Source organism: Natator depressus, chromosome 14 (assembly GCF_965152275.1).
Source record: "Natator depressus isolate rNatDep1 chromosome 14, rNatDep2.hap1, whole genome shotgun sequence".
Taxonomy (NCBI): Eukaryota; Metazoa; Chordata; order Testudines; family Cheloniidae; genus Natator; species Natator depressus.
Genome location: NC_134247.1, coordinates 41984908 through 42000509, shown reverse-complemented (window position 1 = coordinate 42000509; position 15602 = coordinate 41984908). Strand labels below are relative to the sequence as shown.

At 51.5% G+C, this 15602-nt stretch overlaps 1 protein-coding gene across 1 annotated transcript in view; it reads left to right on the top strand.

The window, feature by feature from the left end:
• The first annotated feature begins 1041 nt into the window (after positions 1–1041).
• LOC141998947 (uncharacterized) overlaps positions 1042–15602 on the top strand; it is a 35102-nt gene continuing 20541 nt past the window's right edge. Inside the window, 9 exon segments of the mRNA XM_074971943.1 lie at positions 1042–1057; positions 1965–2052; positions 2572–2698; positions 3324–3437; positions 3726–5579; positions 10359–10381; positions 10976–11011; positions 12625–13908; positions 13910–13996. Coding sequence (XP_074828044.1) covers positions 2029–2052; positions 2572–2698; positions 3324–3437; positions 3726–5579; positions 10359–10381; positions 10976–11011; positions 12625–13908; positions 13910–13996 — 3549 coding nt within the window. The 5' untranslated portion in view covers positions 1042–1057; positions 1965–2028.

Here is a 15602-nt window from a genome sequence, read left to right as displayed (position 1 = left end):
ATTTATCTTCCACTTTTGAAAGGATGCCTTTTTGCCTTTCACTGCTTCTGGAAGGAGAGCAGCAGCAGTGCTGAGTCAGAGGGAAGCTGGAGCAGTCCGGAGCTGGGTGCAGTGAGCAGCTGAGGAGTGCGAGGGGGGACCCTGGGCAGTGTGGGATGACATCATGTTTTCCTTTCCCATTTTTTCCTTAATTTTTATTACCCACTATTTAATAAATTGTATTTGTTCTGAACTCTATACAATCAGGGAAGTGTCTGGAGTGAAGAGAGCACCCCAGACTGGGGATACGACACCCTAGCCTCTGGTCTGAGTGATCGCAACAAGATTGGGGGTGAAGGTCCCTCAGGAATCCTGGGCCCAGCCTTGTTGGCGTTTCAGGGACTAGCGTGGAAGGGGAGTCCTTGAGGTCAGGCAGGCCTCGGGTAAAGGGAGTGGGAGCCAGGACTCAGATCCTTCTGCTATTTGATTCCATTGGGGAGGTGTATAAGACAATAAAGTTCCCCACAATACCAGGAGTGTTCCCCCCGCCCCCCTTACCTCTGTGCCTATTTATTGGTTTCTGGTAAAGTTAATTAGGATTATAGGAGGAAGTGTCAGAGCGGGCACCAGCGAGAGTTGCTGGCCACACTGTGAGGCCACCAAATTTGGTGGTGAGAACCCCTGAGCTAGATGCTCATGATGGTCCCCGTCTGACCTTAGAGCCTGTGAGTCGAACAGATGCCAGACAGAGAGAGGCCAAGCGCAGGTATTGGGTTTATCGCTAGGACCCAGGAGGAGCTGGGTGGGAGCGATCGCTGAAGTCCCTCATTCCCCCGGCAGCAGGAAGTGACTCGCGGCCGCTGCGGGGACTCCGGCTCCCAGGCTCCCGGCGAGATCCCCGAGCCCCGGCGGCTGGTGCTGGGAGCCCGGAGCCCGGGCTGCAGGCGGGAGAGGGGAAGCTCCAGACGGGCCCTTCCCGCTGCTCCCCGGGAGCCTCTCCCAGGGCAGAGCCCCCAGCCCGGCCAGGGCCCCTTCCCGGCCCGGCCCCTGCCCCGGGGGGGCCCCGCTCGGAGGGAAGGTGAGAGACCCTCCCATCCCCCCCTTGGAGCGGGCCCCCCCCCCGTCACATCTGGGCTGCAGGGGGAGGAGAATAAAGAGGTGCAGGGGGGTGGGGGCCGGAGGCGGGTGCTGGGGATGCCGGGGGCAGGCTGGGATGGGGGCAGGGATGCACTGAAGGGAAGATGGGGCGATGCAGGGAGATTGTGGGGCTGATGGCTGGAATTGGGGAAGATGTGAGTGGGGGGCACTGCGAGGGAAAGGGGGGATGTGGGGAGGCTAGCGGAGGGCGGGGGGGAGATGCCAAGGCACCCTCTCTGCCCCGTGAGACACGAGGTGGGAGGGGCGGAGAGAAGCTCTTCTCCTGGAACTGGTCAAACCAGCTTTGGGAGAGATCAGGGGACTAAACCCTCAGGGCGCAGAAGCTACAAGGAAAAAACCCAGCCCCCCTACCCCGCCCCCACACACACCCACCCGGCTCTCAGTCTGTTATTGTCAGACACCCCTATGGTGGTGGGGTCTGTGTGCCCTGAGTGGTGGGGGCTGCCCAGGGCCCTGGTCTGATTTCCCTCCAGGGTTCAGATCTCAGCCACACCAGAGTCAGACCGGAGTCACTGCTGGCTCAGGGAAGGGGGTGCGCGGATGGGCCAATGGGATCAGCCTCTTCCTGGCTGTCCCTGGGGGCTGCCTGGGGAGTCCAGGGCAGCTCAACCTTCAGGTGATGCCACCAGAGGGCTCCAGCTATTGCTAAGGGAGAGGGATTTACACTGCAATGGGGGGAAATCTCCCAAAGTGGCCCTTTTGATTCGTCCCTTTTTTTAGCATTTGGCTCAGAGATGCTGTTACTGGGAGGGTCTGAAGAGTCTGGGGGGAATCGGGGTGTGACATGGACAGAACCCCCTTTTGTAACCTCCCTCTCGCCCCGACAGGCTGAGGAATCAGATACACGTTTCACTAAAGATTGGCCAGTCTTCCAGGGAACAGAGAAGGGAAATGGCTATGATGGAGCCAGCTCAGGTAGGGGATTTTCAGGGAGCTGCTGGGCGGGGGAGGGAGGAGTCAGGGTTTGATAAACCTACTGATTTACTAAATAGGCCCATTGTGGCAGGGAAAGAGGAAGGGGTCGTTCCCCCATTTCTCAGGCAGGATATAACCACCTTGGCAGGGCTGGGAACCTTTTCCAGGCTCCCAGTGCTGGAGCCTGACCCCACTTCCCCGGGGCTGCTGTGAAATACGAAGGGAAGCTGTCGGGATTCCTGTCCCTGTCCCCGGCTCAGAGCTCTGCTTCCTGTACCAGTCTGTGGCTGGCAGGCGTGTTGCAAATGAGAAGATCCTGGCGTGCTCCGTGTGCTGGGGCGGACAGGGAGCTCTCCCCTTCTCCACCCCCTGAAGCCTCCTGGCTGCTCTGAGCAGGGTGGGGGTGGGATTCAGCTACTCTATCCCTCCCACAGCTTCACGTTTTTTTTTCCTTTCCCATGAGTAGTGGGATTGTGGCTGGGGCAGCAGGTGCTGAGTGGGGGACTCTTGGTGTTTCAGATGCCGGTGACCTTCGAGGAGGTGGCTATTTATTTCACCCAGGGGCAGGGGGCTCTGCTGGACCCCGCTCAGAGAGCCCTCTACAGGGACGTCATGCAGGAGAACTACGAGACGGTGACCTCGCTGGGTAAGGGATTCCCGTCCCCTCACTTATTAGAAGCTGTGGGGTCTGCGTGTCTTAATGTGGTCAGGTTCTTCCCTGGTCAGTTAGATCAGAGGCGAATGGGTTCCATAATGCACAGCTGCCATGTGAGAATTACATGCATTTCGGTGCCCTCTCCACTGGGACATGGGAGTCAAAACCCAACGGACAAGCGAAACCATCCCCACCCCTCCATCTTTCAAAGGAGCATAAATCCGCATTATCTTGTCTGTGTTGTTTCTTGGCTGCACATACAATCTCTGTTCATCTCCCTCCTTGGGAATAGCTCCAGCCATGGGGAGAGCTCTGGGCTCTGCAGGTTTAGAAAGAGGCAGGGTCTTAAGTGCAGGGTCTGTGTGTGAGTCAGCAAGGTCCCCAGAGCGCACAGATCCTGGGAACGCCTAGTGAGGGTGTAGTAATAATTCAAGTCACCTCCCCAGACAATATCCTCTGCACAAGGGGGCTCAGTGACCCTGTTCCCATCCTCTTGGATTCCACGTTCCTCCAGCAGAGTACAGGGACAGGTTCCACTCACGGAATGTCCTTTGTGACAGATCCTCCACCAATGCTCCATGCACCCTGATCCGGACTCATTTCACCTTCTGCACAGGATTTCCCATTCCCAAACCTGAGCTTATCGCCCGGCTGGAACGAGGGGAAGAGCTGTGGGTGTCCGATCTCCAGGATTTCAAGGACAGAAGGCTTGTGAGATTTACCAGCACAGGTGAGGCCTGACAGAGAAACCATCTAGGGAATGAAGGAAAAAGTTGAGAATCCCAACATATGATGTGAGTAACGCCCTCAGTTCTTCTTCATCTCACCGAGAGCAGGGCTATGGTCAGCAGATATTGCTCACGCCATTCCACCCTTCCTGTCTCTCTTTCCTTGTAAATGTTAGGGTGGGATGTGGAGGCAGAATCCAATTGCTCAGTCTTTGTGTTGGCTTTTCCCTCAGTGCTATTCCTCTTTCTCCCCAGCACAATGATTCCTCTCTGGATTGTGTCTTTCCCAGCAGGTGCTGAGCGAGGGAGTGAGAACAAGGAGGGGAATCATCATGAGGAAGTTCCTGGGGAAGTGGAACCACAGGGCACCTTTTTGGAAAGAGCTGAAGGGAATTTTTCCCATTGCTGGAATCAAGGAGAAGCCTGGGGAAATTGGCACAGGTCAGAGAGGCTTCTGATAAACCAACCCAGGAAGAAAGTGGATGAATCTATTAATGGTGGGGGAGGAGACGAGAATCCCAGAGAGCAGCAGACAAATCCCAAGGAAGAGACACCCTGGCACTGCCTTGAGTGTGGGAAAGGATTCATTGTGAGATCACAACTTGTTACACATCAGACAGTCCATATGGGAGAGAAACCATTTCAATGCTTGGACAGTGGGGAAAGCGTCAATAAGCGCAAAGATCTTAGTAACCATGGGAGAAGCCACACTGTAGACAAGCCCCTTCAATGCGTTGAATGCGGGAAATGTTTCAGTTCAAAGTCAGCACTAAATTCACATGAGAAAAGCCACACAAGAGAGAGACCCCATAAATGTTTGGACTGTGGAAAAACTTTCACATGGAGGTCAGCGCTTGTTAATCATCAGGCAATCCACACAGGAGAGAGACCCCATAAGTGCTTCGACTGTGGGAAAAGTTTCATATGCAAGTCATATCTTGCTAATCATCAGGCAATCCACACAGGAGAGAGACCCCACAAGTGCTTTGACTGTGGGAAAAGTTTCGTACGAAGGTCAAACCTTGTTCAACATCAGGCAATCCACACAGGGGAGAGACCCCACAAGTGTTTGGACTGTGGGAAAAATTTCATACAGCGGTCAACCCTTGTTAAACATCAGGCAATCCACACAGGAGAGAGACCCCACAAATGTTTGGACTGTGGGAAAAGTTTCAAGCGGAAGTCAGACCTTGTTAATCATCAGGCAATCCACACTGGAAAGAGACCCCATAAGTGCTTGGAGTGTGGGAAAAGTTTCACATGGAGAGCAGGCCTTTTTAATCATCAGAGAATCCACACAGGAGAGAGACCCCATAAGTGCTTGGACTGTGGGAAAAGTTTCAAGAGGAAGTCAGACCTTGTTAATCATCAGGCAATCCACACAGGAGAGAGACCCCATAAGTGCTTGGACTGTGGGAAAAGTTTCACATGGAGGTCAGACCTTGTTATTCATCAGGCAATCCACACAGGAGAGAGACCCCATAAATGCTTGGATTGTGGGAAAAGTTTCATTCAGAGGTCACATCTTGTTAAACATCAGGGAATCCACACAGGAGCAAGACCCCACAAGTGCTTGCACTGTGGAAAAAGTTTCATAGAGAGGTCACACCTTCTTAATCATCAGGCAATCCACACAGGAGAGAGACCCCACAAGTGCTTGGACTGTGGGAAAAGTTTCATACAGAGGTCAAACCTTGTTAAACATAAAACAATTCACAAAGGAGAAAGATCCCATAAGTGCTTGAACTGTGGGAAAAGTTTCAAGCGGAAGTCAGACCTTGTTAGTCATCAGGCAATCCACACAGGAGAGAGACCCCACAAGTGCTTGGACTGTGGGAAAAGTTTCACATGGAGGTCAGACCTTGTTAATCATCAGGCAATCCACACAGGAAAGAGACCCCATAAATGCTTGGACTGTGGGAAAAGTTTCATACAGAGGTCACACCTTGTTCAACATCAGGCAATCCACACAGGAGAAAGACCCCACAAGTGCTTGGACTGTGGGAAAAGTTTCACTTGGAGATCAGCCCTTGGTTATCATCAGAAAATCCATACAGGAGAGAGACCCCACAAGTGCTTGGACTGTGGGAAAAGTTTCATACGGACGTCAGACCTCGTTAAACATGGAAGAATCCACACAAGATGTAAACTTCTGTGATGCATGGCAAGAAAGGGTTAAGCAACTTGTATGTAATTGACTCAGATTCAACTTTTAGAGAGAGATTTTAAAAGTGTTTCCACCTTCATGAAGCTAGAGTTTGAAATGTAAACATGTTAAAGACTTGGAAGAGGCGTAACTGTCTTGGTCTATGTTTAGCTATATCTTTTTAGAGCTTAACAATTTATGCAAAGGGTTCCTGTATTCTGCTAATTCAGAGATTATACCCATCACCCATGTCACCTGCCCAATTCCAGCTCACTCTCCTTGAAATCACTGAGGTTAGGGGCTGAAGGATGGAGTGAATGTTTATAGCTGAAATCACCGAAATGTGTTTTGCGAGGTTAATATCAGTGAGATCTATTCCTCTCTCCTGCTCGGACATTTTTTCTGGGGATCCCGCAGACAGAAATGAGCAGGTGTTACCATCTTGGGTTCCGATCCCAACGGTGACTGTCTACACGAGTAATTCTCAAACTGTGGGGCACGTCCTCCCAATGGAGGCACAGGAATATGTCAAGGGAGGCATGACCTCTGGCTGGACTCTTGAAGAAGGAACTGGCGTATCTGGGAGGTGGGGATAAATGCTCAGGCTCTCAAAACCCAGGTGGAGCAGCAGGGCAGAAGTCAGGGTGGCAATGGGGTGATAAGTCTGCTGTGAACAGTGATATTGAGGAATATCACTTTTCACTTGGTCACCCTTACTTCTGTGCTGCTACTGGAGGCCTTCAGAGCTGGGCGCATCGCCAGCAACTACTCTGCCTTTAGAGCTGGGTGGCCATATATGTGCTTGTGAGGGCGGGGGCGTAAATGACCACACACACAAAGAAGGGGGGGCCAATGAAACACTTTTGAGAACCACTGGTCTACACTCTTATGGTCACCACGTTTACAGAAGGATAAATCTTCTCCAAAGTATGTCTTGTGAAGTATCCTAGGAAAAGTTATCATCTGCTGAATATTATTGTCCTGTTAAAATGTGTCTGTCAGCGCTCTCCATGGAGCTCTGAGAGTTTGCTGTATGTTTGTTACATGCTGGAAAGCTGGAAAACGCCCACAGACTAGCTCTTTAGAGACAATGGTACCTGCAGACCAGCTAGGTGCTAAGTGGCCATTAATTGCTTAGCTGGCTATTCACCAGCTGTGGAGCTGTGAACAAGAGAGTTACAATTCACCAGAAGGACGGCTGGACGCTCACTTTGGCCACAGACTGATTGTTGCCTGCCCCCTGGCTGGAGCTTGAACCTCAAAGAGGAGAATGGTATAAAAGCAGAAGGGAGAATTGCCTCCATTTTTACCACTCTTCTCCCATCTTTACAGAAGTCAAGGATATGCCTTGAAAGGCCACAGAGGCCTTGGACTGGGGAGGACGCACCAAGGCGGGAAGGAAATCCGTCCTGGGTACGAAGAACTGTGAACCGCTTGCAATAGCGGGCGGGTGCGAAAACCTGCTTGCTTCGCATTTTCCTTAGATTGGTAAAATTTAGGATTTAAAATGCATGTTTTAATTGTATAGATTTAACTAGTTCTGACCTTTCACATCTTTCTCCCTTGTGATCCCTGAAAACCTCCTTGTTCCAGTTAATAAACTGATTTTAGTGTTTTGTCTGGACCTGTGTGTTTTCCTTGAAGTGTTTGGTGGATTTGACTTGAGAGAACAAGGCTATGACCTAATCCGACCCCTTTGTGTGGGGGGATGACCCACTAATTATTGAGTTTGTCCAGCACAGTGAACAGACTGTGCAGTCCAAGATGCAGATTCCCGGGGTGCAAGGCTGGGAGTAGAAAAGTGGCTGATGTTGCTGAGTCATTTAGTATCTTCATGAGTGTCTGGCTAGTCACACTCAGTACAGTGCAGCCAGGAGTGAGTTTGAATGCTAGTGGCTGTGTGTGAGCAGAGCGCGGAGGGGTTTGTTGTTTACACAACGATGCAGCGGGGTGGATTTGATTTAAATCATGATTTAAATCACTAGTCCGGAAGACTCGATTTAATCATGGTATTCTACAGAAAAGTGCATTCTTGGGTTTTATAATCTTAATAGATATTCTACACAACTCAGAGATAGATGTAGGTTGCATTTTTAGACGGTACACACTATACATTTTAAAACAGTGATTTATTTTGGAAACTTCAGATTAGTTTGACAGCTATATCAGACAGTGAATGATTGTTTGGTTATTTCATTTCATTTATTTGCATTTGGTTATTTCATTGTTTGGTTATTTCATTCATGCCACCCTGTGGAGGAGAACATCACCAGACAGACGTTTAAATTGTTTTATTTCACTAAAACAACTACGGTAAGTTAATTGGATTTTTTTATTTAACAGCAAAGATATAATATATTAACAGAAAAGCATATGTCCATCGTTTCTCACATTTATCTCCAGACTTCTTCTCCTTGTCCAGATCTATTCCGCCTCCAACCGTCTTCTATTCATTCAACTTTTTGAAACTTTGCACTTTTGGAGAGAAGTAAGGGATTGACTCTGTGTACACAAATTTGCAGAGGGACAATAGAGGTGAGGTCTGTTATTTCTCACCTCTGTATATTAATTTATTTTAAAACATTTTGGCTGTTCACAAGCATGTTACTTCTGGAGACACAAAGCCACAGTTTGAGAACTGGGAAACTAAGCATCTCTGATGGGATCTTCTAGACTGAGCACTGAGTCCCATGGGGTAGATGGAAAGATTAGCCTAAATAATCTATACAGAAGCCTGTGGAACCCCATAAAATTGGGTCCCTAATCCATCAACTATTGGAACTCATGTAGAAAACTTTTCTTAAATATTACGTGAATATATTGTCTCATACTATAGAATTAGAATTTACAATCCCTATTTCATGATGAGATGTCTTTGAGCTATAATGTATCTGAATTAAAAGGATCTTTAGATAAGTTTTTTCCTCAAAACGCATTTTATCAAAAAAAAAATCCAATTTAAATAAAAACACTGATTTTTGTTTAACTCATTGATTTTTATCCACCCTGGGAAGCAGTGTAAAACATGCCCTGGGATGGAGAATTAAGCAGTTCAACGGTCCAGATTGTACCCTGGGGTATGTCTCACACCCGCTGTCTCCTGGGCCCCAGCATGGTACTGTTGGGCTTTCATCATCCTGATCTTGAAAGACAAGCTAAGCAGGGGAAACCAGAGAAGGGGAGCCAGCTGACATCCTCAATTCCACTGACTTTGATTTTGGCTAAATCCTGAACTCCCCCTGGTATGTGAGCAGCTGCTGGGAGCTTCGGGCCCTTGAAATCAGGGCAGGAGCAGTAGCTGCAGCGGCAGCCGGGACCCCCGGGGCTCCAGCGGCGATTTAAAGGGCCCAGGGCTCCGCTGCGGTAGCGGGGGCCGGAGCCCTTCACATCACCAGCCTGGGGAAGCTGCCCCCTGCCGGTGCAGTCAGCGTGTCCCGGCTCTTGCCGGGTACGCCAGACTGGATCAGACCGGCTTACTTTCACCTCTGCCAGTGCTCTAAACAATTATGCCACCCCCCACTTCTGCTCTCTCTCCTTTTGCCTTCTCTCTCCCCCCTGCAAATCTGGCCCAGTCAGCTCAAACAACCAGAGGTTTTGGCCAGTAGCCTGTGACCAGAGAGGCAGGTGAGAGCAAGGCCTCTGCCAGCCCGACATGGAGAGAAGTTTGCCGCAGACGGGCTGATCAGCCAGCGGCCCGTACCCGGTTAGTCCTGCAGGGAGGCTGCAAGCGAGACTGGATGCTGACAGGAGAAGTTTCTAGGCGGGATGACCCCTTATTGCTGGGAGAAGCTCCGCGAGCCCAGGGGCGGTTGGGCCCCCAGGGGCAGCGGCTGGGCAGGGGGCTGGAGAGCGGTGGGTTGACCGCTAGGACCCAGGAGCGGCTGCGGGGCGGCTCTGGGGGGAGCGATCGCGGGGCTCAGGCCCGGCCCAGGAAGTGACTCGCAGCCGCTGCGGGGACTCTGGCTCCCAGGCTCCCGGCGAGATCCCCGAGCCCCGGCGGCTGGTGCTGGGAGCCCGGAGCCCGGGCTGCAGCCGGGAGAGGGGAACCTCCAGCCGGGCCCTGCCCGCTGCTCCCCGGGAGCCTCTCCCAGGGCAGAGCCCCCAGCCCGGCCAGGGCCCCTTCCCGGCCCGGCCCCTGCCCCGGGGCGCCCCGATCGGAGGGAAGGTAAGAGAGACCCTCCCATCCCCCCCTTGGAGCGGGCCCCCCCCCCGTCACATCTGGGCTGCAGGGGGAGGAGGATAAAGAGGGGCCGGAGGCGGGTGCAGGGGATGCCGGGGGCAGGCTGGGATGGGGGCAGGGGTGCACTGGAGGGAAGATGGGGCAATGGAGGGGGATCGCGGGACTGTGGGGCTGAGGGGAGCGAGGTCGGGAATGGGGGAAGACGTGAGTGGGGGGCACAGCGAGGGAAAGGGGGGGTGTGGGGAGGCGGGCGGGGGGAGATGCCGAGGCAGCTTCTCCGCCCCACGGGACACGAGGTGGGAGGGGCGGAGAGAAGCTTTTCTCAGGTTTCGGAGTGATCAGGGGACTAACCCCTCAGGGTGCAGAAGCTACACGGAAAAAACCCAGCCCCCCCCCCCCCCCCCCGCAGACCTGGCTCTGAGTGTGTTATTGTCAGACACCCCTGTAGTGGTGCGGTCTGTGTGCCCTGAGTGTTGGGGGCTGCCCAGGGCCCTGGTCTGATTTTCCTGTAGGGTTCAGATCTCAGCCACACCAGAGTCAGACCAGAGTCACTGCTGGCTCAGGGAGGGGGGTGCGCGGATGGGCCAATGGGATCAGCCTCTCTCTGCCTGTCCCTGGGGGCTGCCGGGGGAGTCCAGGGCAGCTCAATCTTCAGCTGATGCCACCAGAGGCCTCCAGCTATTGGTAAGGGAGAGGGGTTTACACTGCAATGGGGGGAAATCTCCCAAAGTGCCCCTTTTGGTTCTTCCCCTTTTTTTGCATTTGGCTCAGAGATGCTGTTACTGGGAGGGTCTGAAGAGTCTGGGGGGAATCGGGGTGTGACATGGACAGAAGCCCCTTCTGTAACCTCCCTCTCGCCCCGACAGGCTGAGGAATCAGGTCCACGTTTCACTAAAGATCAGCCAGTTTTCCAGGACAGAGAAGGGAAATGGCTGTGATGAAGCCAGCTCAGGTAGGAGATTCTCAGGGAGCTCGTGGGCGGGGGAGGGAGGAGTCAGGGTTTGATAAACCTACTGATTTACTAAGTAGGCCCATTGTGGCAGGGAAAGGGGGAGGGGACATTCCCCCATTTCTCAGGCAGGATATAACCACCTTGGCAGGGCTGGGAACGTTTTTCAGGCTCCCAGTGCTGGAGCCTGACCCCACTTCCCCGGAGCTGCTGTGAAATACGAAGGGAAGCTGTCGGGATTCCTGTCCCTGTCCCCAGCTCAGAGCTCTGCTTCCTGTACCAGTCTGTGGCTGGCAGGCATGTGGGAAATGAGAAGATTCTGGCGTGCTCCGTGTGCTGGGGCGGAGAGGGAGCTCTCACCTTCTCCACCCCCTGAAGCCTCCTGGCTGCTCTGAGCAGGGTGGGGGTGGGATTCTGCTACTCTGGCCTCCCACAGCTTCACGTTTTTTTTCCCTTTCCCATGAGTAGTGGGATTGTGGCTGGGGCAGCAGGTGCTGAGTGGGGGACTCTTGGTGTTTCAGATGCCGGTGACCTTCGAGGAGGTGGCTATTTATTTCACCCAGGGTCAGGGGGCTCTGCTGGACCCCGCTCAGAGAGCCCTCTACAGGGACGTCATGCAGGAGAACTACGAGACGGTGACCTCGCTGGGTAAGGGATTCCCGTCCCCTCACTTATTAGAAGCTGTGGGGTCTGCGTGTCTTAATGTGGTCAGGTTCTTCCCTGGTCACTTAGAGCAGAGGTGAATGGGTTCCATAATGCACAGCTGCCATGTGAGAAATACATGCATTTCGGTGCCCTCTCCACTGGGACATGGGAGTCAAAACCCAATGGACAAGCTAAGCCATCCCCACCCCTCCAGCTTTCAAAGGGGCATAAATCTGCATTGTCTTGTCTGTGTTGTTTCTTGGCTGCACATACAATCTCTGTTCATCTCCCTCCTTGGGAATAGCTCCAGCCATGGGGAGAGCTCTGGGCTCTGCAGGTTTAGAAAGAGGCAGGGTCTTAAGTGCAGGGTCTGTGTGTGAGTCAGCAAGGTCCCCAGAGCGCACAGATCCTGGGAACGCCTAGTGAGGGTGTAGTAATAATTCAAGTCACCTCCCCAGACAATATCCTCTGCACAAGGGGGCTCAGTGACCCTGTTCCCATCCTCTTGGATTCCACGTTCCTCCAGCAGAGTACAGGGACAGGTTCCACTCACGGAATGTCCTTTGTGACAGATCCTCCACCAATGCTCCATGCACCCTGATCCGGACTCATTTCACCTTCTGCACAGGATTTCCCATTCCCAAACCTGAGCTTATCGCCCGGCTGGAACGAGGGGAAGAGCTGTGGGTGTCCGATCTCCAGGATTTCAAGGACAGAAGGCTTGTGAGATTTACCAGCACAGGTGAGGCCTGACAGAGAAACCATCTAGGGAATGAAGGAAAAAGTTGAGAATCCCAAAATGTGATGTGAGTAACGCCCTCAGTTCTTCTTCATCTCACCGAGAGCAGGGCTATGGTCAGCAGATATTGCTCACGCCATTCCACCCTTCCCGTCTCTCCTTCCTTGTAAATGTTAGGGTGGGATGTGGAGGCAGAATCCAATTGCTCAGTCTTTGTGTTGGCTTTTCCCTCAGTGCTATTCCTCTTTCTCCCCAGCACAATGACTCCTCTCTGGATTGTGTTTTTCCCAGCAGGTGCTGAGCGAGGGAGTGAGAAGAAGGAGGGGAATCATCATGAGGCAGCTCCTGGGGAAGTGGAACCACAGGGGACCCTTTTGGAAAGAGCTGAAGGGAATTTTTCCCATTGCTGGAATCAGGGAGAAGCCTGGGGAAATTGGCACAGGTCAGAGAGGCTTCTGATAAACCAACCCAGGAAGAAAGTGGATGAATCTATTAATGGTGGGGGAGGAGACGAGAATCCCAGAGAGCAGCAGACAAATCCCAAGGAAGAGACACCCTGGCACTGCCTTGAGTGTGGGAAAGGATTCATTGTGAGATCACAACTTGTTACACATCAGACAGTCCATACGGGAGAGAAACCATTGCAATGCTTGGACAGTGGGGAAAGCGTCAATAAGCGCACAGATCTTGATAACCATGGGAGAAGCCACACTGTAGACAAGCCCATTCAATGCGTTGAACGCGGGAAATGTTTCAGTTCAAAGTCAGCACTAAATTCACATGAGAAAAGGCACACAGGAGAGAGACCCCATAAATGTTTGGACTGTAGGAAAAGTTTCAGATGGAGGTCAGACCTTGTTGTTCATCAGGCAAACCACACAGGAGCAGGACCCGACAAGTGCTTTGACTGTGGGAAAAGTTTCAAGCGGAAATCAGTCCTTTTTCGTCATCAGGCAATCCACAGAGGAGAGAGACCGCACAAGTGCTTGGACTGTGGGAAAAGTTTCATACGAAGGTCACGCCTTGTTCGTCATCAGGCAGTCCACACAGAAGAGAGACCCCACAAGTGCTTTGACTGTGGGAAAAGTTTCAAGCAGAGGTCAGACCTTGTGAAACATCGGGCAGTCCACACAGAAGAGAGACCCCACAAGTGCTTTGACTGTGGGAAAAGTTTCAAACAGAGGTCATACCTTGTAAAACATCGGGTAGTCCACACAGAAGAGAGACCCCACAAGTGCTTTGACTGTGGGAAAAGTTTCAAGCAGAGTTCACACCTTCTTAAACATCAGGCAACCCACAAAGGAGAGAGACCCCACAAGTGCTTTGACTGTGGGAAAAGTTTCATGCAGAGGTCACACCTTGTTGAACATCAGGCATTCCACACACGAGAGAGACCCCACAAATGCTTGGATTGTGGGAAAAGTTTCATAACAAAGTCACACCTTGTTCAACATCAGGCAATCCACACAGGAGAGAGACCCCACAAATGCTTGGATTGTGGGAAAAGTTTCATAACAAAGTCACACCTTGTTCGTCATCAGGCAATCCACACAGAAGAGAGACCCTACAAGTGCTTCGATTGTGGGAGAAGTTTCAAGCAGAGGTCATACCTTGTAAAACATCGGGCAGTCCACACAGAAGAGAGACCTCACAAGTGCTTTGACTGTGGGAAAAGTTTCACTCGGAGATCAGCGCTGGTTGAACATCAGAGAATCCACACAGGAGAGTGACTCTATAAGTGCTTGGACTGTGTGAAAAGTTTCACATGGAGATCAGATCTCATTCAACATGGAAGAATCTACACAAGAGAGAGACCCCCACAAGTGCTTAGACTGTGGGAAAAGTTTCAGACAGAGATCATACCTCATTTAAAAATGGGAGACTCCACAGAGGATGGACGTGGTCCACTCTCAATGACTGATGAGGAAGGGTCAATACCAAGAGAGGGAAAATTGCTTTTGTAGTGAGCCCGCCACTCCCAGTCCCTATTCAGGCCCAAATTGATGGTGTTAAGTTTGCAAATGAATTGTAGCTCTGCAGTTTCTCTCTGAAGTCTGTGTTTGAAGTTTTTTGGTTGAAGGATGGCTACTTTTACATCTGTTACTGAATGTCCTGGGAGAGTGAAATGTCCTGCTACTGGCTTTTGTATGTTACCATTCCTGATGTCAGATTTGTGTCCATTTATTCTGTGACATAGAGACTGTCTGGTTTGGCCAGTGTACATGGCAGAGGGGCATTGCTGGCCCATGGTGGCATAGATCACATTGGTAGATGTGCACGTGAATGTGCCCCTGATGGCGTGGCTGATATGGTTAGGTCCTATGATGGTGTTGCTAGAGTAGATATGGGGACCAATTTGGCAATGGGATTTGTTGCAGGGATTGGTTCCTGGGTTAGTGTTTCTGTGGTGTGGTGCTGGTGAGTATTTGCTTCAGATTGGGAGCTGTCTGTAAGCAAGGACTGGCCTGCCTCCCATGGTCTGTGAGAACGAGGAATCGTTTTCCAGGATAGGTTGTAGATCGTTGATGATGTGCTGGAGAGGTTTTAGCTGGGGACTGTACATGATGGCCAGTGGTGTTCTGTTATTTCCCTTGTTGGGCCTGTCCTGTAGAAGGTGACTTCTGGGTCTCCATCTTGCTTTGTCAGTCTGTTTCCTCACTTCCCCAGGTGCGTATTGTAGTTTTAAGAATACTTGATAAAAATCTTGTAGGTGTGTGTCTCTGCCTGAGGGATTGGAGCAAATGCGGTTGTATCTTGGGGCATCGCTGTAGACAATGGATCGTGTGATGTGTCCTGGATGGAAGCTGGAGGCATGTAGGTAAGTATAGAGGTCAGTAGGTTTCCAGTATAGGGTGGTATTTATGTGACCATCCCTTATTTGCACTATAGTGTCCCGGATCTCTTGTGTGGACTGGTGCAGGCTGAGGTCGATGCTGGGGTGGAAATTGTTGAAATCCAGGTGGAATTCTTCAAGGGCCTCCTTCCCATGGGTCCATATGATGAAGATGTCATCAATGTAGCGCAAATAGAGGAGAGGGCGCTAGGGGACGAGAGCTGAGGAAATGTTGTTCTAAGTCAGCCATAAAGATGTTGGCATGCTGTGGGGCCATGCGGGTACCCATAGCAGTCCCTCTGACTTGAAAGTATAAATTGTCCCCAGATCTGAAATGGTTGAGGGTGAGGACAAAGTCACAAAGCTCAGCCACCAGGTGTGCCGTGGCCTCATCAGGGATAATGTTCCTGACAGCTTGTAGCCCATCCTCATGTGGAATATTGGTGTAAAGAGCTTCTACGTCCGTGGTGGCCAGGATGGTGTTTTCAGGAAGATCACCAATACGTTGTAGTTTCCTCAGGAAGTCGGTGGTGTCTTGAAGATAGCTGGGAGTGCTGGTAGTATAGGGTGTGAGGAGAGAGTCCAGATCGCCAGATAATCCTGCTGTAAGAGTGCCGATGCCTGAGATGATGGGGCGTCCAGGATTTCCAGGTTTATGGATCTTGGATAGCAGAT